This window comes from Mytilus edulis, chromosome 4 (assembly GCF_963676685.1).
Source record: "Mytilus edulis chromosome 4, xbMytEdul2.2, whole genome shotgun sequence".
NCBI classification, from domain to species: domain Eukaryota; kingdom Metazoa; phylum Mollusca; class Bivalvia; order Mytilida; family Mytilidae; genus Mytilus; species Mytilus edulis.
This window is the reverse complement of record NC_092347.1, coordinates 74,593,364-74,617,549: the sequence shown is the minus strand read 5'-3', so window position 1 is coordinate 74,617,549 and position 24,186 is coordinate 74,593,364. Positions and strand designations below refer to the sequence as shown.

Here is a 24,186-nt window from a genome sequence, read left to right as displayed (position 1 = left end):
AAAATTATAATAATATTTTCTTACAAATTACTAAATGTATCAGAGTCTGCAGTTCAACATCTGCCAATGCTTGTATTTATTTATAGTTAGACATATTTTAAATTATTTTTCTCGTTTTGAAACCTATTTTGCCAAGAACAACTCCCTAAAACCTGATATTTCTGTTAGTTAAAATTTTGCCGATTTGCTTTAGGGATCGTATTAGCGAGGATGACCCTATCTCATCTGCCAGACTTGAGATACCAACGATATCTGTTGCTGGGGAAACTGGTTGGTTAAATCACTTATAATTCATGCATGATTTTGCCGTTTATTTTTAACTATTTTCTGTTCAGTTTCTTAGATCCAAAAGGGAGACAACTTTACATGAAAAATAAATTTTCGATTTTGAACTTGCTCGCTGTTAGCTTCAATTTTTAATAAGAAATGAATATAAAATATTGAAATATTTTTTAAAAAATTAAAAAGAACTTTGAATTAAATCTGTCACCAGAACTTTTCTTAGTTGGGAAATAGGCTTATAATTTGATACACCAGACAAGCATTTCATTTCGAAAAGTATATGAATAAAAATGTAGTTATATTATATTTTTTTATGTACATGTTTCTTACTTTTGGATCTAAACTATTTTAATGGTTATTGCTGTAGTCCACATGCTTCTGCACCACTGATAACACATACTTTTATCCAGTCAACAATTATACAATCCATATCATTATAACACAGAAGGTAGGTCTAGCATCACAGTGTTGTTTACAAAATAACAGGATTTTTGGCGTGTATATTTGAAAAAGAATGTGGGTTAAGTATATTTATTGATAGTTTCAACTGCTGTGGAAACTTTTTACTTAGCAAAGATTTGGATGAAATTTCAAAAATTTGATTTTTACCAATTTTTTAAACTCATTAGATATGTTCTTTTAACGAACCATCAACCCACAAAAAATACATTTCCTATCAGTTATTTTGTAAACAATACTTGTGATCTGGATATTTAATATTCTTATCAACAGTTATGAATTAATGTATAGTTATATATGTGTATTAATATTATATTTGACTTAAAATTTCTGCAGGGATCGTGTGACAGAGGATGATATCATCGGAACCTATGCGCTACCATTATCACTTCTCTCTTCACCGGGTGGCGAGGGTACCATGTTTTTTTTTAGTTTCTCTTAGAATGTTTCACTATTAATCTGTGCACTGGTATTTTGCTACTTGAATGCTTATCAATGACAAATTTCTATAATGAAATCTTACTGAGCAAAAATGTAAAGAGTTTTTATAAATCACCTGTTGTTTTTAGGTTTTTAAACATGTATACCTCCGTTGTAGGTCCTTACCTCAAATAACTTATATTTAATTTGTTTTTATTTTTTTTCCCCTAATAGTATGTCATATCTATATCACAAACAAACGAATATATATATATAAATAAAATTCATATTTTTAATTTGCTATTAAAAATTTAAGTATCTGCCACTACTAAAATGTATTATGCTGTAAGATTTTCATCTCTTACTTTACTTATATTCTGCTTTTTATATATCTAGTAATTGTGTGTGGCTTCTTAGAAGTGAAGAATTGTGCATTTTACATACATTTATGTTCCTTATTTTCATGATTCTGAAAGTTTTTTGGCAAGAGTTGTCTCTCTTTATAGTTAGTGTGGTTTTTGTTTCTTCTGTAATGTCAAATGAATAGACCACTTTCGAGTTCATCCGTCACCGGCAAAAACTCGTCAATTATGCACGCCTTTATGACGTCACTTACCAGATAGAGGGGCTCGCCTGTATCCCTGCACTATTTACGTTCATCAAGCGTCTTAGTGATCGTCTTTGTGCAGGATAACCTAGAAATAACGGTTGCTCTGTAGGTACTTACTGACAATTCCCTAATGACAGCAGTGTTGATTGTCAATTTTGAGAATTCAATTTGCTGAATAATTCGTACAATATAGAATTATAGTTTTCCAACCACTCGCTCAACATTGGAAGGAAGTGACGACGCCCATAAACGCAAAAATGACGGTGATAAAGGCGCGTATAATTGACGATTTTTTTCCGGTGACGGATGAACTCGAAAGTGGTCTATTGAGATATGAGAAATATTATGAAAATTAATATAAAAAAATGTACGTTACATGAAATTTTATAACAAAAAGAAAACCAACTCTTACTGAAATTGAATTATGAAAAAAACAATATGTAGAATGTCAAAATATGCAGAAATGAAATTGTCTTTGGAACTTGTATATCATAGTTTATCATATATATGGAGCGTAGCAACTGTTTAAAATCTGGTAATAGCAAAAATGCATGAATATGTAATTCAATTTGATCGTTTGATAAATCATTAAAGAAATATGAATGAAAGTAGAAATTAGATAACAGTAGAGTAAATGAGTAAATATAACATTTACAATGTTAAAATGGCCTTTTTTTTGTATGAAAGTTTTTTTATATTATAATATGATTTTGCCAAATTGGAGCATGTTTTCAATTATTTGCTACAAGGCTAGTTTGACATAAACAATATGTATTAAGAGGTTTCTACTCATCAACAACTAAGCGCTGTTTACTTTTTCAAATATAGAATATTATTTCAAAGTATTAGGATTTTGTCATTGATTTAGTATATTTAAAAATTTGGTGTGGAAGTTGGGCTTAGGTTTGAAAACTTTTTTATATCACAGATGATACCTGTTAATTTAATATGTTGTGTACTTTATTAATTCCCAAGAACTAGTGTGGTACCTTTTTCTTTATACTAACCCAAAATAAATTTTAGAAATCACTCTCCTAATCCATCCTTATATTAGATGCTCTTTTTAACATGACATATTTCATCTGGTCTTTTTGATATAATCAGATTATCTATCTTTTTTTTTTGGGGGGGGGGGGGTCATTGAAGGTTTATGGTAGTAAGAGTTCTGAGTTTTATGGTGCAGAACAAGTCATTTATTGAGCAAATTCCTTTCAAGTACATTGTCCCCCTAGATGCTACATTCTTAATGTTTACTCAGATAAAGTTGGTCTGCATAAAAAAAAGGACCAAAAAAAACCTGATTGTCTTTAATTTTTTTCTTGTCAAACAAGGCATTTCAGTTCTTTGGCAAGTGTATTGATGTTAAAAAATCTTAGAACTGTAAGACTGTTTCTACTGCAGATTCTATGTTTAGAAACTGTTTTATATATACAATGTACATGACTTCAACTTGCTGATCTGTCTGAAATGTTCTTATAATTACAGATATATGAATACTTTTTCAACTAGAATGTATCCTAACATATACATTTATAATTATGCTGCATGACTAATAAAGTCTTGTCACATGAAGATCTTAATTAAATTTAATATTTGAATAAAATTGTATAAATAAATCAAGGGATGGATAGGAAACAAGCTTACTTTAGTTGTAGGTATATGACTTTAAAGATTCATTTAGGATATTTCTAATACAGATTTGTAATGTTTTGATAAAAGGACACAAGTTAAATGATAATCAATTTTATATGACAAAGTTATTTTTGTGTTTTTATTCCTTTTAAATCAGATGACTTTATGAAATCTGCCTGAGCAATATTGCTTTCATTAATTGGAAAGTTTCAAATGAGGCTTGATAATATTGATATAGACCATTTGCAAGATTAGTTGGGTAAAGAAATAATAGTTTCTGGTTTCATTCTAATGATAATGCCCCTCCTCCCTAAACCATTTCAACCACCTAAAAAATTATTATTTTCCAGTTTTTCCTTAATTGTGGTTTTTATGGCCTTTTCTGTTTGGTGTTGAGAATTTAGATTATGGTATCATCTATATATTCAGTCTGTTATGTGTTTGGTATCACTGTTTTATTTATTGTTATCCCACCTGTCGCTCTTTGATTGAGCATAAACAAGATGGTATGGCTTAATTAACCCTTTCCTCCATAGAATTGTTTTTTACATACTGGATTCCCTTAGGATATTGTTTCAATAAAAAAAAAATCATCAGGTTTAAAGTCTTAATGCATTGGGAAAACAAATATTTCATCAATGAAATTCCAGTCGTATATTCTCATGAATATCCTTTTTATATTAGATACAAATTTTTATTAAGTCTGATACTGATTTTTCTAGGAGAATGTTTAAACTGATGCATTACACAGGCGTCAAAAGGCGTCATTATGGAGTTAAGGGGGTGGCTTCAAAGGCATCATTATGGAGGAAAGGCTTAAGTGAACGGAAAGGATGAGAAGATGATTTTACTTATCACAGCATAATAACTTTCCGTTGTAGCTACTAACAAATATATATGTGTGGTACTATATTAGTCCGTAAAGAATGAAAAACAATACTTTATATATTCTTGACAAAACTTTATGACAATAAGTGTAATATATCTTCAACTTTTATAGCTTTATTAACAATTATGCATTTGGAATATAAAGTATTTCTTTAAAAAATATATTGCTATTTAACCTTTTTAGTTGTAATTTGATTTAAATAAAAAAAAATGAAAGGAAAGTTGAACTTCAAAATGATATGCAAAGTAATAAAATGAACTTGAATTTGAATTTGATATATAAACAATATGATCAAGCTATTCTGTATATTTTAGGCTTCCTACCAACATTTGGACCATGTTATGTTAATTTTTATGGATCAACCAGAGAATTCTCAGAACTTCCTGATGACTATGAAGATCTTAACTTGGGAAAGGTTTGTGTAAAAAAATTTATGATACATGTGATTAAGCCTGTAAGTGACATATTCATATATACAAGTCATAATATCTGATATAAGTGATACAATGAAATTACAAATGTATTATGAAAATCTTGAATCTAAGACTGATTTTTTTTTAGCAGGATTGAATCCAAAATTCTAAACTTAAACCTGGTTTCATTTAATTTTACAAGTATTTCATTTCTCATTGCACATAAGCACAGAGATTAGTTAGAATTGAGTATGATCAGAAAAGTTTTGAATTTACATGTTTTGTTTTTAGGGAGAAGGTGTGGCATACAGAGGAAGAGCTTTAGTAGAACTGGCCACCACATTGGGTCAGATGCCAGATCAAAATGTAACCGAGATAGAAAGTGACAATGTGTTAAGAGTACAGAAATTCATGAGGAGGAGGAAGTTTAAATTACATGCTGCCTTCCTTAATGCTACTATGGTATCAGCTATAGATGCTCCTGTTGAGTTTGAACTTAGTATAGGTAAGACAGAACAAATCTACCAAATAAAAAAAAACAAAAGTTAACACTACTATGGCATCAGCTATTGATGCTCCTGTCGAGTTTGAACTTAGTATAGGTAAGACCAAATACATTTAAAAAAATTATGCTACTTTAAAAATAGATATCCATGGTCCTATCAAGTAGAGGACAATCAAATTTCTTTTCAAATTCTTAATTATTTTAATTGTCATTATTAAGCATTTTTTTTATTAAATCAAGCATTATCTGATAAATATCAAAATCAAAAATTTCCTTAGAGAAAAAGAGTATCAATTTATAAACTAATAGTAATGATATATAACTTTTTGAGGTAAAATGCAAACAGTATCAATAGTACACCAGTGGAGGCCGCATTAAGTTATTCATATGTACATCCATCTGTCTACATCTGTACATCCTTCCATATGTCCCACATTTGGTATCCATTCTCTAGCTTTAGTTAGCCTCAACCAAACGAAACCTGTACATAATACCTATTTCCACTAAACACAGATGGAGTTTGAATTTTGGTGACTGCACTTTAACCATTCTGGAGTTATGCTCCTTTACAAATGGAAAAATAACAAAAAGAGTGTTTCTCTAACTGAAGCATGCCTCAACAAAATGTTATGAATCTTTTACACAATATTTATTCCTACAAAACTCAGATCAAGTACAAATTTGTGTCACTTTTAGTGTTCTTCAGTTATGTCCCTTTTTAACTCTATATGATATGCAAGTGGGGACTTCATCTGTGTTCCATGGACACATTTTCCATTTATTTTGTTTTGTGTTTCTGTAAATCTATTCTGTTTAACAGGTAACTATGGCAACAAACTTGATGATAATGTACCACCATGTTCTTCTACAACTCAGCCAACAAATGCAGTATTTGATGGATGCCATTATTACTATCTGCCATGGGGAGGAACAAAGCCATGTGTCGTGGTGGACTGCTCATGGGAGGATATTAGTTTCAGATTGGAAACTCTCAATTTACTTCTTACCATTGTTGATAATCTGGTATGTTTTAATGATTTTATTCTATGCTAAAAATATAATTACTGGGGAATCATTTATTTTTGTTGGTCTCAATTTTCATTGTTTGAGGAAAAGTTAAGTTGGAGTTAATATTTCATTTTGTGGTTTTGACAAATTTTGTTTCTGTTTTATTTTAGGAGGGAAATATAGAACAAGTGAAAATAGGAACCAAAGCCAAATTACCAACCCCAGAACTGGCTCAGTTGTTAATGTCATTACTAGAACAACTTGTCAACGACTGCAGGTTTGTAACTAAATACCAAATACTACTGCTAGTTTGAGTAGTGGCATGAATTTGTTAGATTTGTTAGATTCCATATATAAAGATTGAAGAACTATTCTTGTACTGTCATCCATTGCCAAAATAATAGGATATTGTAACAAGAAAAACTGATAAGTGCAAATTCATTGTGATAAAGAATGAAATAATTTGAATTATAATACAATATGCCAAAAACAAAACTAACTGAAAACACATCCAATATTTAAACCTCACATCTTAATTTATGATGGTTATATTTATGATAACATGTAACAGAATTGCAATTTTGATGTTTGTCACTAATTACCTCAATAAAAACACAACCAGAATCTTTCAAATAAACAAGATTGTAAAAAAATATTGTGTTCTTTTTTTAATAGGAAGCAGGTCGCTTTACCACAACAAGGTCGACATGTGGAGAATAATTTAGACAAATTGTTACGTACTTATCGTAAAGAGGAGTTACAGTATATAATAGAAGAGGCCAGCAATCTGAGAGAAAATGCAACAGATATCAATGAAGCCATATCTGAAGTGGAAGGAATATTGCAGCGGCTCAAGAATTTAGCACAAGAGGTAAGAGATTTTATAAATGCATTTTTGAAGAATTGATTACTTTAAGAGAGTCAAATCCCTTATGCATTCTGAAATTTACGAAAAAAGTAAACATTGGATGGCTATTAATCAAAATTGTCAGTAAAACAATCAGCTTTAAAAGTTTATGATTCCAGGAAAGTTTACTATCACATTAAATATTGACTGATACAAATGCTTACTTACTAATGTTTCTTATGAGCTTATGCGTAAGTTTTTATTTATTTGATTGCAGTTATTACAATTCTTGTTTGAATTTCATATAAACTTATGCATATGCTCAGTTACTAAATGTTCCTATAGAGACTTGCATGTATTTAATAATAGTTATCACAATTCTTGTTTGAATTTCAGCCTCAGAATAGCATGCCAGATGTGATACTATGGATGATTAGTGGTGACAAGAGAATAGCTTACTATAGAATACCAGCCAATGAAGTCTTATATTCCTCACATCCAGATTATATTGGAAGAAAATGTGGAAAAATACAGTCAATTCAAATGAAGGTAGAATAATACATATAACTCTTGTGTTATGAATATTTTAAAACTGATTTTTATAAATACAACAGGAAATTGAGGAAAAAGAGTGCTAATAGTTATCAAAAGTACCAGGATTATAATTTAGTACGCAGACGCCCGTTTCGTCTACATAAGACTCATCAGTATATTATTATATCTCTTAATTTTGGAATGGTCCTTTATACTGGGATATGAGGATAGTATTAATCGATATTTTTTATCTTCAAGAAATTAAGTGCAGGTCATTTTTTATTTTGCTATTAAATATTTTGTTTACTGTAAAGATAACGAGTGTCTCATTTATCTTTTAATTTTAGTACCCTGGACGTTTGGGTGATGAAAACAAGAAACCTGAAGTTCCTGCTCTTGTCCGATGTAAGATCTGGCTTGGTCTAGTCAATGAAGAGCAAGAATGGCATAAAATGCAAACAGAAGGAGAACTAGCTGTATATGCCGAAACTGTAAGTAATAAGTAATATTAGAAATTGGAATCCTGCATGTTATTTGTGTCTTTTAATAGTCAAAAATTAAAAAATTTATATTTATAGAAGTTTAAATGATTTTGTGTCACCTGGTGTTACCTGCTGTCAAATTCATTATGTGAAGAAAAAAAAATTGTTACTTACATTTCATAGTTGGACACTTATATTTGGACCTTGTAATTCTCAATATTTACTATAATAATAGCATTTTATTTTAACACTCTGTGTTATAGAATTAAAAGAATAAGTTTAGAAATTGTCTGATGTTTTAATAGCTGAATAATATTATTTGACATTATTGTATTGCCAACTGAATTTTCTTGGGCTCCTTTGTTCCTTATAGTTTTTATTTCATTATTATTTGGTGAATCTAAAAAAAAAATTAATAATGCATGAAGAATTATCTCAAATTACCAATCAAAAATTACATTGAAATTGCAATATATGAGACAGGTATGTATATTTGAAAAAAGAGTATTATAATATAGAAGAGTTTGAGTTTTTTTAAATTGGAAATAAAAAATTCAGCTCAGTTTATAATTGAAATGTTGTATAATTATAGTATGAAAATCAGCTCTCATTACCAATTGTTGGATGGACAAGCAAGGGACCATTAAACAGACCAAAGTGGTCAGACAGTCAGGGAAAAGTAAGTTTTTTAATGTTGTTGAAAAAAATGGTTGAGATTACAAACAAAAGGAAACATGTATGTCTTGTAGTGTTTAAAAATAATTATTTCTATGAATATTATTTAGAGTAAATATACTAGATTTAAGAACGGAGATCTTTTTCAGAAATATGAAACTTTTTGAAGAAGTGAACTTGTGAAGATTACCTATTTGATTATAATTATCAAAATTATCTATCAAAAACTTTCATTCAATAGGGATTGGTTCCTTAACCCAATGCGATTTATTATTAAAGTGTATTACCAATGTTATTTCAACTGGTCGGGCGGAGCTTACGTTTTAATTTGCATAAGGACAGTCTACTTGAAGATGTGTGTGATTAGGATGATTGCCGTTATAATTATTACTGATTTCTAATCACCTATCAGTGTCACCAAAGAAATTTACAAAAGAATGACTGGACACTTCATAGATGAGTTTATTCTAAAATACCTATCTATAGATGGACTGGTTTATTATGAGCGAACTGGTTTAACTCCGCCCAGTCAAGTGAAATAAATCGAGTAATACTAGAAAATATTTATATTTATTCTATTCAGAAAAGTATGAAACAAGATAGTTATTTAGATTATTCTATTTGTAGGTTAAATCTCCGAAAGATAAGTTTGATCCACCACCTGGATGGAGATGGGACAGTGAATGGTATATCAGTCCAGAATTAAGGTAAGTTTAATCACCTTCATCATTTTAAATTTCAATCACATATTTTACAAATTCTTTGAATAGTATGTGCATGTAAACTTGTCTTGGCTATGGATAATTTAAAGGTGGACATAGCCACTTGTCTGTTTCTATTGGTGATCTCTAGATGTCTTGGTTATTTGTTTCATTATCTTTGACTTATGAGTTTGAATGTCCCTTTGGTATCTCCCACCTCTTTTCTACAAATGTGATTGTTGTATGGTGACAGTATTTCAAATGTCATAGAATTCTAGTTTGCCTTTAAAATGGTCTTTACATACACTCAAATGGCCAGTTATTAAACTACATCCCTTCAGCAACTTGAAAAATTTCCCTGAATAAAAGTAATTTTCCATGCCTGAGTTTCACTATGTTTTATTGGATGAATTTGTTTTGTAGTATGTTGTATGACAAAGATGCTGGACACAAAACATTTATGGAGGATGTTTACGAAGTACAATCTCGAATGCCAGGAACTCGCTGGGTAGAGGCTTCTCGACCATGGACAGATGTGGTTAGTAGCATAGAGAATAATGTCCTGCAAATCAGTAATTTATATTTGTAAATAGTTTGTTACAAATACTTGTCAGCTTTGACAGATTGTCGATCCACATTGGGGGTGTTTAATATGAGGATGACACTAACTATGCAATATTCAAGCAAAAAAAAAGTTTAACAACAAGTGAAATTTTAGCATAAAAAAGAGAATATACAGTAACACAAATAGGACTTATACATGATTTGTTTTGCTTGAAGACATCTGCAGTTTCTGATTTTGTGTCTAGACAAATTATTGAAATTGTTTTACAGAACTTTCCATCTTGCTCTGATTTAAATTTATTTATCATTCTGTTTTACAGAAAGGTGATCCTCTTGCCAGTAGAACAGAGATCCAGTTACCTGTAGGCTGGTCCTGGGAAGATGAATGGGAAATAGATCTTAGTAGGGCTGTGGATGAAGAAGGTAAACAATACTACAGTAGTCCCTTTTCTACAACCAATACACCAAAAGTCACCTTATGTAAAATAACATTCACCTGAAATGCTTTCCACTCTCAGATTTCAAGCCAAAGAAATATCTTGTGTGTTTATGCAAGTAATGCAAATATGTAAATAAGATAGGTGTTAGAATTCCACATTTGGTATTTTCTTCCAGGCTTTGAATACTGTGTAGAAGCTACCATTGGTGGATACGGGCCAGTAGAAAAAACATACCATTTGTGTCGGAGGAGACGTTGGGTTCGTAACAGACGGTTGGTTGACTCATCAAAACAAAAGAAACATGATGTAAGTGAATTTTCCTATGTGATATAGTCACAAGCAAATTATGTTGATGCTCAAGAATGACTTTCCATTTTAAAAATCTATGATCCCTTTATTCAATCCAACTTCCTATGTCCAATTGTTTTCAAATCTCATCAGTAAGGATGTTAATGACCTGCTTTTACCCATAGTAATTTTTTCAGTATAAATAAAATATTGTTTTTTCTTCTGCAGGATATCTTTCTTGATTCCATTATAGGTTTTACTGAGTTTTATTGACCTTATATAGTCTAGAGAAACTTTGATGCACTTGTCTAAAGGAATCATAGCCCTCATGTATATTTTAGTTACTGAAAGCTAGTTCAAATTCTGATTTAAATTGATAAATAAACCAAAACTAAAAGTATTCAAAAAAAAAATTGTGCACACATGCACACAATATGTTTAAATTCACGACAAATTAATATGAAATAATTATATGGCTGATATAAGGCCAACTAAAATTAATTAGTAGATTTTCATCCAAAGTTTTGAAAAAAATGGGACGGGTGGGGGGATTTTATTTTTTAAATTTTATTTAATTTGAAACCTTCTTGTGGCGTGAACTTCATATATATGCAAGTGTTATAATTACAAAATTTAGCTTATACCATGTAAATGTTTAAACATGTATAAAGAATCGTACATAATTCTTGAATAAACATCTCTGATTTGCAACGCGGTCTGTTCTACATGCAATTGCTACTTTAGAAAAATATTTTTTAGCAAACAGTAAAACCATGGAGAAATTCTCTATTCATTTGACTATCAACTCCAAATTTATTTTGCTCTCTAAGCGATGGTTTGTAGTCCCCATAAACTTATGCAAATGCAATGGTATGCAGCACAAGTATTATGAATGAAATGAACACTCAAACAAGTGTTGCCAGGAATAGTAAAGTTGGCGCTTTTAAGATTCTCAAGTTATGCAAGAAGTGACGCATACATAATTACATTATAAATGGTATTTTGTGTTTTTAAACAAAAACAATAGCCATAGGTAAATCTAAGGGTTTTCTAGTACACAATGTGTATGTTTGCCGACTTTTTGAACTCTTTTTTTTTCTACCAATTTGTTCCACGATTCTTGCACTTTGGAAATCATTCACAGTCCAAATTTGCTTACACAATTTTCTGATGAAAGAAATTTCCAATTTGTGACATACCGCGATTTGCGTTGGACACAGCGTATTTAATACTCGTAACCCATCAATGTATTATTAAATAAATCCACAATTTTCTGATGAAAGAAATTTCCAATTTGTGACATACCGCGATTTGCGTTGGACACAGCGTATTTAATACTCGTAACCCGAATATTTCATGCCCTTCTGGTAATCTTTTTATATTCTCCGTAGATGATACTGTCATCATTGAGCAGCAGATTTTGTCAACATAATCGTTTTAAAGTACCGGTACTCGAAACAAGAAATATGAAAACCGAATTTTATAAACAGGAAGTTCGAATGAAACGAAATTATTGACGTTACCGGTAACGGAAATGAACAAAATCCGGAAATCGTAAATTTTGCAAAATAAAAAAAATCGGGGCGGGACGATTTCAGAGGGGCGGGCGGGGATGAAAATCTATCAATTAATTTTAATTGGCCTAAGATATTATTACTTTTATTTTGGTGAAAAAACTAAATTGATTACAAATTACAGATGAGGTCTAAAGCTAAAGCAAAAGTGAGTGAATTGAAGTGATGAACATTGTCATCTTATTGCATCAGGCCTGATTGTTTAATGTTGTTGACTTACTAATGTTTGAAAAGTCGCTTCCAAGTGGTTGCTTTTTTTTATCTTTAAAAAAAAATTGCATGAATGTAGGGACTTGAAAGTTTGTTTATAATTTATCAAGTTAATGTAGCATACTGGTGTTTACAAAGTGTTATATATTATACTTATACTATTTCAAAATATAATTATATTCCGCCATCAGTTTATTTACTGACTATATAAAGCTTATTTGTATGAAGCTTTGTTGCATACATCTGCAGTACATAGTAAGCATCTTTTGGTGCAAGAAAATGTTATTTATAAAAGTTCTTTGTGGAATATTTTGTTTTACTGTTTATAAATGAAGTATTGTGTGCAGTAATTATTCTACTACCACTCCAGTTGTAGGGGCTATATTATTGCATTTAGTTGTCTGTCTGTCCTTTTGTAAAGCAAACACATCCTTATACTTTTCTTAAGTCCTGCTGAATAGATAAGTTTAAATGTTTATTTATATTCAGATCTGTTAGGGAACTACTTTAATTTTGTGGATACTTGAATTATTCAATATGTTGAAAGACATTCAAATTTTTCATCACACTTTTGTCAAGTACTACTTAACATATTTAGTCAGTTGTTTGGCAATGACAATTTGTAACCCTTTAAAACTTTCTTAGATTGTTTAAAGTTTTCGATATTTGGAGTTAAAAGTGTAGCCTCTTGTTGTGATTTTTCATTAACAGCAAAAAATGAGATTTTCTATTTCTAAAAATGCTGCATACAATTTTTAACCAGAATTAAAAATCAAAAGTTATATTTCTGGCCATACTAATCAAGTCGCATTTATTGCAATAACTAAAAAATACATTGGAACATGAACATCTATTTTATAAATCCAGAAAAAGTTAGAAAGTGATTTCTGCATGTCTCTTTAATAATTTGTAACACACTTTATATTTAAACCTTTTTTTGTGTAGAAAACCAGTGATAAAAAGGAGGTATATTTCTCAGTCTGTTTTACTAAATTTCTTAAGAACTATTCTTCTGTAATTTTGTTTTAGGAAATAATCTATTATTATTTGAAACATCTGAAAATAATTTTTATTATCAGAAGTTTAAGTTTCTGGTGACAAATTTATGCCAATGTACCCAGAAAACCTAAATTTGTGGTAGTAAATTTAAAGATTGATGATAGCATGAATAACACTTGTGTGTATAATCTAATGCAATGGACAAACATTTCATTGAAATTTGTGCAGGGTTCTTTAGTATTGGAAAATTCAAGATGAAGGCGCAATTTAAAAATATGATGTATGAATTTGAACATTGCAATAGAAGAACTGCATTTTGAATGGTCCTGTTGTAAACATTGAAATGATAAACCTCTTGATAATTTCAAACTGTTAGCATGTCTTTAGATTAAGTTTCTCATCCAGTTTAAATCAATCCAAAAATTGAAATTGTAAATGAATCGTAGACCTTCATGCATGACTTATTACTTTAAGATCATTCATTCAATAGTTTTTTTGTTTGAAACTTTTTAATTTTGTGAGTAAGCATCTTTTCATCTTGACCAGCATGAAAGATTTTTCTGATTCTAATAACTCAAAATTGAATGATAGTTTAGATACTATAGCTATCTTTTTAGAAGCTGATGTTTTACTTATTTGTCTTAGAACCATATGCATTAAGAACAAACATTTTGTGGATCAGATTTTAAAAAAAAATTGACATTAAAAAAAATGAATTTAAATTAAAAAAAAAAATTAAAGTGGTTTTGACTGAACAGTTCATGAACAACGCTATCAAAAACTGTATTTTTTAATTTAAAAAAGTCATAGGAAAACAAATGTCCAATAAAACATTCTTGAACATGTAATACATTTGTACTGGAATCAATTCATTTTGATAATTGAAGGTTTATTTTTTATACAATTTATTTATTATACAATGTACACTTTAAGGTATTTTCGAAATCATGAGCTGATTTGAGTCTGAGATCTTACAATGAATGTAAAGAAGTATTTTGAAATGTATATTTTTATACATTGTACTGCATTGTTGTAGGCAAAAAAGATGGGTGAAATGAAAGAAGGATGGGAGTATGCTCCCCTGTTTAATTTGAAGTTTCATTTGGAAGAGAGAACAATGGATCTGGTCAGACGAAGAAGATGGCACAGAAAGATGGTGGCAGAAACACTAGGGGCCCCATGTTTCTTTAGCCTTCAAGTAGAGGTATGCTAAGTTTGACTTTTTCATTGAGTTGAAGACGCAGATGGAATAAACTTTAGTAAAATAATTATACCCTTTCAATTCAAAATTTAAAATTGAATTTAAATTTGTGAAATTGTTTGCTTTTTTATGAGTCTTGGGTCCAATAAATCTTAACCTTGAATCTATAACAGTAACAGCCAGTTAATAACACATAATATAACGAAATTCTGATTATATCTTTGTCAATGAACGCCTGAAGGACTTTAATTTGGAATAAACAAACTATATTGTATTGTCGTAGGATGATGATGACAAAGAGAATATTGAATCAAACCTCACAGCACCGAGGATGTTTCTTACATTTGATAGTAAGTGTATATATATTTATTAAATTACTTTAAAAAACTGTTCAGTGACTTTCCTTTGGTAAAAGTGTTTTAACATGTGTACTCATTTCTTAAGGTGTTAGTGCTTAGAGAAGGATGGAAAAGCATGTGACAGTTGAATAGTATCTCACATTGTGATACCTCTATTGTTTTCAAATTGTAACTGTCATGTTTTAAAATTAATTATGACAAAAGCAAACTTGGATTAGTTTTTCCTAAGGCTTATAAAAAGTTTGAATAGACCAAATAGAAAGAAGAATCTATTACATAAAGACTTCATGAGTTTCTGGAGGCATCTTATAACTAAACCTGGTGGCTGTAATGTGTGACTGTATGTAATATGGATTACGTTAAATGTAACTTTCTTTATTTATAGAACCATACAAGTACCAGTTGAGATGTTATATATACCAGGCCCGTGATCTCCTGGCAGGAGATGAGTCAGGATTATCAGGTAACTCAATTTTCATGATGAATATTCTTATAAACAATTGCATGATATTGGTTCGAGTAAGTCTGACATGTTTTTTTTTAATAACATTCATATATAATTGAATAAACAAAAATGGTGCCAAATAGACTGTTTGTGGGTACCAAAAGAATTGAACAATTGACAAGTGGCATAATTTGCAAGCTAATAGTTTCCTTGTAAATGTTTTTAAGTACATCTGTTGAATAATAAGCATATGATTTATAACTTTGAGATGAAGAATAGCAATAAAAGCTCTCTTCATTTGATTGTTTGAGTTTTTTGCTGTAGATGAACTGATTTTGTGTCATGAATTAATACCCTTTATCCTTTCTTTTCTATTATCATCTTTATTCATATAAATTTCTGTTTAAACAGATCCCTATGCAAGAGTATCATTCCTGACTAACAGTATGGTGACTGAACAAGTGAAGAAGTCTCTTTGTCCTTGCTGGGATCAAACACTGATATTTGAAGAACTTGATATTTATGGAGATCCTAGAGTTATTGAGGCTCAACCACCAAATATCACCATAGAAATCTATGATCATGATAAATTTGTAAGTACATGTGTATATTAATGGTACATTGTATATTTTAATGTAGATTTATAATTATAATTACTAGAACATGTCTGTACTGACCAGATTTCATTTGATCTGTGAGTTTACTAGTTATTGTGTTCTAAGTCTTTAATAAAATCCAATGTTGAAGCTGTCAAAACATTTTAGTTTGTCACCTTCTGTCTTACTAACAGCAATTTTATTTAACCACAACTGCTGCAAACTTTGATAATTGGCACATTTCAAGGAAAGAAGTATTGAAAATTCAGTTAAATATACAATGCTGATAATTAAGTCTCCCAAACAAAGTTTGGAGACTTATTGTTTTTGCTCAGTTCTTATTATTTTTTTGAAACTGTTTTTCAGGGAGCAAATGAATTTCTGGGAAGATGCGTGGCACAACCAATGGTCAAACTTGATCCTGCAGATGCTCGCATGCCTGTGTTACAGTGGTATGAAATCAAACGTAACAATGACCATGGAGGAGAACTTCTGGCTGCTTTTGAATTATTCTTGGTAAGAGAAACCCATAGTACATTTTGCTGTAAATTTTATTAGAAACATAATTAATAGATGAAAATTCATGTAGTTAAAATTTTTTATTATTCTAAAACTGGAATACAATAAATGATATATAAACAAAATGGTTTCTGATTATTATAATAAATACAAAAAAGAAAATAGTATCATTTTAATGATAATGAAGTTAAGTCATTAGAACTATTGGGTTAATTGTAATGGTCAGTGAATATTTTTCATAATTTTATACAGTACCAAAAATATCTGCTGAGTTAAATCCATAATTTGAGTAAATTTAATACTTTTAAATGCATATTCAATAGGCCCCAACCAAACAAAGTAGTTCATCAGAGTCGGTTAGTACCTAGTAGTTTGCATCATGTTTGTAATTATATTTAACTTCCTGGTTGAAGTTTTGAATTGTAGCTGTTTTGTAGTTAACTATAACCTACAGTATCTACATTTACTATAATTTACACATGATATACCAGTAAAGATTTAAATTCTACAATTCTGAAAAGTTCTGAAAGTTCTGAACAATAATCAAGTGTTTTTGTATCAGAAATTTGTCTTTTTTATGCTTCTTTAAAATTTTTATAACATAATAAATTTTGGTCATCTTTTTTTTATAATTATCGACAAAACAGTCAAACCTGCTATAACGGTCATCTTTACGAAACAAAAACCTGCCTTTTCATGCCAACCTCTTCTGATTACTTTGCAATAAAACCTATGTATTTTTATCTTAATTCACATGCCAACTTCAAGGTCAATTTTTCTTGTCCTGTTAGTGAACTTTATATACAGGATTGACTGAATGTTTGTTTTTTTTCATTGCAAATTTTTATACGACCGCAAATTTTGAAAAAATTTTCGTCGTATATTGCTATCACGTTGGCGTCGGCGTCGTCGTCGTCGTCGTCGTCCGGCGTCCGGCGTCCGAATACTTTTAGTTTTCGCACTCTAACTTTAGTAAAAGTGAATGGAAATCTATGAAATTTTAACACAAGGTTTATGACCACAAAAGGAAGGTTGGTATTGATTTTGGGAGTTTTGGTCCCAACATTTTAGGAATTAGGGGCCAAAAAGGGCCCAAATAAGCATTTTCTTGGTTTTCGCACTATAACTTTAGTTTAAGTTAATAGAAATCTATGAAATTTTGACACAAGGTTTATGACCACAAAAGAACGGTTGGGATTGATTTTGGGAGTTTTGGTCTCAACAGTTTAGGAATTAGGGGCCAAAAAAGGGCCCAAATAAGCATTATTCTTGGTTTTCGCACAATAACATTAGTTTAAGTAAATAGAAATCAATGAAATTTAAACACAATGTTAATGACTACAAAAGGAAGGTTGGTATTGATTTTGGGAGTTTAGGTCCCAACAGTTTAGGAATTAGGGGCCAAAAAGGGACCCAAATAAGCATTTTTCTTGGTTTTCGCACCATAACGTTAGTATAAGTAAATAGAAATCTATGAAATTTAAACACAAGGTTTATGACCATAAAAGAAAGGTTGGGTTTTATTTTGGGAGTTTTGGTCCCAACATAATAAGGGGCCCAAAGGGTCCAAAATTAAACTTTTGTTTGATTTCATCAAAATTGAATAATTGGGGTTCTTTGATATGCTGAATCTAACTGTCATGACTGTGTATGTAGATTCTTAACTTTTGGTCCCGTTTTCAAATTGGTCTACATTAAGGTCCAAAGGGTCCAAAATTAAACTTAGTTTGATTTTGACAAAAAATGAATCAGTTAGGTTCTTTGATATGCTGAATCTAAAAATGCACTTAGATTCTTGATTATTGGCCCAGTTTTCAAGTTGGTCCAAATCGGGGTCCAAAATTAAACTTTGTTTGATTTCATCAAAAATTGAATAAATGGGGTTCTTTGATATACCAAATCTAACTGTGTATGTAGATTCTTCATTTTTGGTCCTGTTTTCAAATTGGTCTACACTAAAGTCCAAAGGGTCCAAAATTAAACTTAGTCTGATTTTAACAAAAATTGAAATCTTGAAGTTCTTTGATATGCTGAATCCAAAAATGTACTTAGATTTTTTATTATGGGCCCAGTTTTCAAGTTGGTCCAAATCAGGATCTAAAATTATTATATTAAGTATTGTGTAATAGCAAGTCTTTTCAATTGCACAGTATTGCGCAATGGCAAGAAATATCTAATTGCACAATATTGTGCAATAGCAAGATTTTTTTTTAATTGGAGTTATCTTTCTTTGTCCAGAATAGTAAGCAAGAAATATCTAATTGCAAAATATTGTGCAATAGCAAGATTTTTTTTTAATTGGAGTTATCTTTCTTTGTCCAGAATCAACTTAAATCTTTGGTATATACAATATACAATGTATATTCACTTTTTACTACCAACTGATAAATTAAAATAATCTTTACCATTCAGTGATAACAAGCAGTTTTTTTACATCTTAATATTTTATGATGTATTTAAATGAGTAGTTATTGTTGCAAACTCCATTAGAAATTTTAATTGAGATTAGTTTTGGAATAAGGGAAAGGGGGATGTGATTAAAAAAATTGGGTTCAATTTTTCTCATTTAAAATTTCATAAATAAAAAAGAAAATTTCTTCAAACATTTTTTTGAGAGGATTAATATTCAACAGCATAGTGAATTGCTCTAAGAGAAACACAAATTTTAAGTTCATTAGAACACATTCATTCTGTGTCAGAAACCTATGCTGTGTCAACTATTTAATCACAATCCAAATTTAGAGCTGAATCCAGCTTGAATGTTGTGTCCATACTTGCCCTAACCGTTCAGGGTTCAACCTCTGCGGTCGTATAAAGCTACGCCCTGCGGAGCATCTGGTTGTATTTGCTGTAGATTCAATAACTTTTATTAAAGTAAATAAATCCTTCTGATTTTTTGACACATTTATTTTTATATGAAATAAAGCTTTTAATATTTAAAAGCAGAAATGCATATTCAACCACAAATATTTCTTTTTTCTATGAAAGTTTCTATTTCAAAGCATGCAGATAATTTGATTTCCCCTCATTTATTGCTTGGATCAAGGGCAGGCCTTTCATAACCAGTTTGTCTATATACAGGAATCCCAGGATTATTTAGGGCCATGATGCTCTGACTTAAATAATAAAACTTCAGTTTGAAAGGTCAACTTAAATTGTCGACTATGCAGAGACTTTACAATATTTTATTTCTATGTTTAAATCAAAATGCATTTTTTCTTATTAATGACTTTCAAAGGAGGTGAGAATTAACTATTTTTTATTGTTGTAAGCTTTGTACATGTGTTTTTGGTCATATATTGGTATCACGTTGGTGTCGTCGTCGTCCGAAGACTTTTGGTTTTCGCACTATAACTTTAGTTTAAGTAAATAGAAATCTATGAAATTTAGACACAGGTTTTTTACCACAAAAGGAAGGTTGGGATTGATTTTGGGAGTTTTTGTTCCAACTGTTTAGGAATTAGGGTCCAAAAAAGGGCCCAAATAAGCATTATTCTTGGTTTTCGCACAATAACTTTAGTATAAGTAAATAAAAATCAATGAAATTTAAACACATGGTTTATGAACACAAATGAAGGTTGGGATTGATTTTGGGAGTTGAGATCCCAACAGTTTAGGAATTAGGGGCCAAAAAGGGGCCCAAATAAGCATTTTTCTTGGTTTTCGCACCATAACTTTAGTATAAGTAATTAGAAATCTATGACATTTAAACACAAGGTTTATGACCATAAAAGGAAGGTTGGGATTGATTTTGGGAGTTTTGGTCCCAACAGTTTAGGAATAAGGGGCCCAAAGGGTCCAAAATTAAACTCAGTTTGATTTCATAAAAAAATTGAATAATTGGGGTTCTTTGATATGCTGAATCTAAAAATGTACTTAGATTTTTGATTATTGGCCCAGTTTTCAAGTTGGTCCAAATCAGGGTCCAAAATTAAACTTTGTTTGATTTCATCAAAAATTGAATAATTGGGGTTCTTTGATATGCCAAATCTAACTGTATATGTAGATTCTTAATTTTTGGTCCTGTTTTCAAATTGGTCTTCATTAAAGTCCAAAGGGTCCTAAATTAAACTAAGTTTGATTTTAACAAAAATTGAATTCTTGGGCTTCTTTGATAAGCTAAATCTAAACATGTACTTAGATTTTTGATTATGAGCCCAGTTTTCAAGTTGGTCAAAATGGGGATCCAAAATTATTATATTAAGTATTGTGCACTAGTAAGAAATTTTCAATTGCACAGTATTCAGTAATAGCAAGAAATCTTCAATTGCACAGTATTGTGCAGTAGCAGGAAATTTTCAATTGCACAGTATTGGGCAATAGCAAGAAATCTTCAATTGCACAGTATTGTGCATTAGCAAGTATTTTTAATTGCACAGTATTACGCAATAGCAAGAAATATCTAATTGCACAATATTGCGCAATAGCAAGAAATTTTCAATTGGAGTTATCTTTCTTTGTCCAGAATAGCAGTTGTATCAACCTAATTTTTCTCATTTCAGATTTCATAAATAAAAAGAAAATTTCTTCAAACATTTTTTTGAGAGGATTAATATTCAACAGCATAGTGAATTGCTCAAAGGCAAAAAACAAATTTTAAGTTTATTAGACCGCTTCATTCTGTGTCAGAAACCTATGCTGTGTCAACTATTTAATCACAATCCAAATTTAGAGCTGAATCCAGCTTGAATGTTGTGTCCATACTTGCCCCAACTGTTCAGGGTTCAACCTCTGCGGACGTATGAAGCTGCGCCCTGCGGAGCATCTGGTTTCTTCTTATTCTGTTTATTTTTTAATAGAAACAAATTTTTCCAAACCATTTTTGCTATTTATAATTTTTTAGAGGTATAGATGATACATGTGTATAATGTTCATGTATAAACTAAAAAAATAAGTTCTGACGTTCTCAAACATAAGGGTCATCTAGTAGCTATACAAAGTATTGTCTAAAAATATGGTTGATACTATAAAGGTTGCTTCTTGTTAGACTTTACAGAGCTTATTGATTACATCCCATATTTGTTAGTTTTCGGCAAAATTAGTCTAATGGTAATAGTTCCCATATCAGAGCTATGGTGTCTATTACGGAAAAACAGTAATTTAATGTTGTGGCTTTGCCAAATGATGCTTTAATTAATTGTTCTTGCTGGTGGTAGTACTTAAAGAAAAAAAGGGTAATGTCACTTTCCCAAAAAAAATTGCTGGAAGTGTTCTTATGTTGAAATTTTTAACATTAGAAAAATATAACTTATTTCATACTGTTCTTTGTATTAATAAAGTAAAAAGAAATTTATGGTAGTTTTCAAAAGAAAAATAATAGATTGTTGATTTGGTTTATAGGTTGTTATAATATCATGCTGTACATTGCATTTCGATCCTTTTTTCTTAAGCATAAAAGATAAGTGAATAACTGTATTCGAGAAATGTAATTTGTGTTTATTTAATGTGAAGCATACAGGCTAAGCAATACATCATATGTTTGTTTAAATCAATTTGCATTTTTTCTTATTCATGACTTTCATAGGAGGTAAGAAATTACTTAATTTTATTGTCATAGACTTTTTAGAGGTGTTGTACACATTCCTCTTCTTAATCTAATATCACTTTCCAAACCCTTGTTTCTATTTATAATTTTTTAGATGTTTAAATGATATGATATGTTAACATTAAAATTATGAATATATTTGAAAAATATCAATAACAAAAAATACTTATTTAATAAGTTAAAAAAAATTGAAATAAATTAAATGCTTTGCCTAGGAACAGGTTACTTTGCATGATTGGATTATTGGTTACAATATTATATGATCAATGTTAAGTTAACATATTGCATATATTATGCAAATATAAAGAGTGATATATTAAAAGAATTATAGTTTACTCTTTGTTTTCCTACTTGAATGATTTGTGTGTACATGTTTTCTGTTTCTGCTGTGAAAACTTTGCAGTGAGGCTGAAAGTATGCTAAAGTATAAACTATAGTAAATGCTTATTTAAGGGCATACGATACAGTTTTGATCCCGTATTTACAAGTTGATGAAAATTTGCATATAGGCTATTTTTTACCTGATTAAATCAAATATGTAATAAAAAATATACCTTCATGTGCTACTTTTTGAGTTAAATGAGGTCGAAGTTTTGTATATTTGCTCAAAATTCGGATTTGTGGCCGTATTTTTCTTTTCAAAAGAAAGACATAACTTTTTTGTTTTAAATGATAAACACAAATTGTTTTTTGTTAAATAATTTGTGATTTCTGTTTCGTATATGTTCAGAAATAACTCATATTTATCAAATGGTCAACACAATCCTACATAAAGGTATTACTTGCTTCACACATCTACATGTGTGGCTTACTCTCTTATGATCTCTTATGCACTACATACAGATTGACAAATATGTAAAGTAAAAAAATAAAATGGTATTTTCAATTCTGTGATTTGTGCTTTTTATTATCTTTTTGGCAAAGTTATCCACTCACTTTAGCGGATAATTCTGATAATCTATGTATGATTAATTGTGACTGAAAATATTTGATCGTATGAAAATAGATTATTGCATTTACTTTAAAAAAAAACTTTGATCTTTTGGATTTAAAGTGTAGTACAACTGGTAAGCTATTATGTGAATGCAATATTATTTATGGGGTACCATAGTTTTGTTTTTAGTTTTCTTGAGATATAAAACAACAAAATTCAATATTGAGATAATTATAAATTTTGTTAAGACTTGCATGCAGTATTTGTTTATTAAACAAACAAAAATATCTATTATAAAGAAGGATAAAATAATTGATGTTGAATATTTTTTTGTAGCTAAATGGAGCAGACTTGCCATTCTTGCCACCAAAGAAAGGATCGCTATTTCTTGTCCCTAATGGTATCAGGCCAGTCATGCAAAGAACTGGAATCGAGGTTTGTTTAATTCCATAAGGCAAATAAAATAAGTGACTAAGAGAGAATACAAACTCTACTTGAACTTAAATTATACCAAACATCAAACTCTTTATTAAAAATTGCATGAATGCTATTGAGATATGAAGTGACTACCACTTTTAAAAACTTATAGCAAATCCAAAAACATATATTTTTAAATTGATAGAGATAGTATTTTTCAAAAAGATGATTAAGTTGATAAGTTCTTTTCTGTTTAAACATGCTGTGAAATATATCCAATATGAAACATGTTTGTTAAATTAAAATGGCTCATATAAGTTGCAGATCACTTCGAATTTTCCTTAATTTCAATTGCTTTCAGGGTAATAATATTGGTTTCTATAATTATTGAACATTTTAGGTTCTATGCTGGGGTGTGAGAAACATGAAGAAGTTCCAGCTTTCATCAGTTACCTCCCCTAGTATTGAGTTTGAATGTGGAGGACATGTTTTGGAATCAAAAATCATCAAAAATACCAAAAAGAATCCAAACTTTGAAGAACCAATTCTATTCTTTGATGTGGTAAGTTTATCGTAAAAAAAAACATATGAGAGAGATCTTTGTAATTGATAAAAGTCCCCTTTCATAGATGAGCCAA

The 24,186-nt window shown here is 30.0% G+C and overlaps 1 protein-coding gene across 34 annotated transcripts in view; it reads left to right on the top strand.

The window, feature by feature from the left end:
* LOC139520522 (myoferlin-like) overlaps window positions 1-24,186 on the top strand; it is an 80,945-nt gene that overhangs the window by 32,913 nt on the left and 23,846 nt on the right. For 6 of the 34 annotated variants that reach the window (XM_071313225.1, XM_071313219.1, XM_071313216.1 and 3 more), the window contains exons 15-37: window positions 1,078-1,154; window positions 4,607-4,707; window positions 4,997-5,210; window positions 6,031-6,233; window positions 6,389-6,495; window positions 6,894-7,089; window positions 7,462-7,614; window positions 7,947-8,090; window positions 8,674-8,760; window positions 9,384-9,463; window positions 9,881-9,995; window positions 10,342-10,444; window positions 10,637-10,767; window positions 12,448-12,471; window positions 13,479-13,499; window positions 14,569-14,736; window positions 15,017-15,083; window positions 15,478-15,555; window positions 15,949-16,130; window positions 16,500-16,649; window positions 16,976-17,008; window positions 23,468-23,566; window positions 23,949-24,110. In XM_071313225.1, coding sequence (XP_071169326.1) covers window positions 1,078-1,154; window positions 4,607-4,707; window positions 4,997-5,210; window positions 6,031-6,233; window positions 6,389-6,495; window positions 6,894-7,089; window positions 7,462-7,614; window positions 7,947-8,090; window positions 8,674-8,760; window positions 9,384-9,463; window positions 9,881-9,995; window positions 10,342-10,444; window positions 10,637-10,767; window positions 12,448-12,471; window positions 13,479-13,499; window positions 14,569-14,736; window positions 15,017-15,083; window positions 15,478-15,555; window positions 15,949-16,130; window positions 16,500-16,649; window positions 16,976-17,008; window positions 23,468-23,566; window positions 23,949-24,110 — 2,695 coding nt within the window. Of the gene's footprint in view, window positions 1-193; window positions 271-1,077; window positions 1,155-4,606; window positions 4,708-4,996; window positions 5,211-6,030; window positions 6,234-6,388; window positions 6,496-6,893; window positions 7,090-7,461; window positions 7,615-7,946; window positions 8,091-8,673; window positions 8,761-9,383; window positions 9,464-9,880; window positions 9,996-10,341; window positions 10,445-10,636; window positions 10,768-12,447; window positions 12,472-13,478; window positions 13,500-14,568; window positions 14,737-15,016; window positions 15,084-15,477; window positions 15,556-15,948; window positions 16,131-16,499; window positions 16,650-16,975; window positions 17,009-23,467; window positions 23,567-23,948; window positions 24,111-24,186 lie in introns of all 34 variants that reach the window. The other 28 variants (XR_011663910.1, XM_071313232.1, XM_071313224.1 and 25 more) reach the window with 11 other exon arrangements.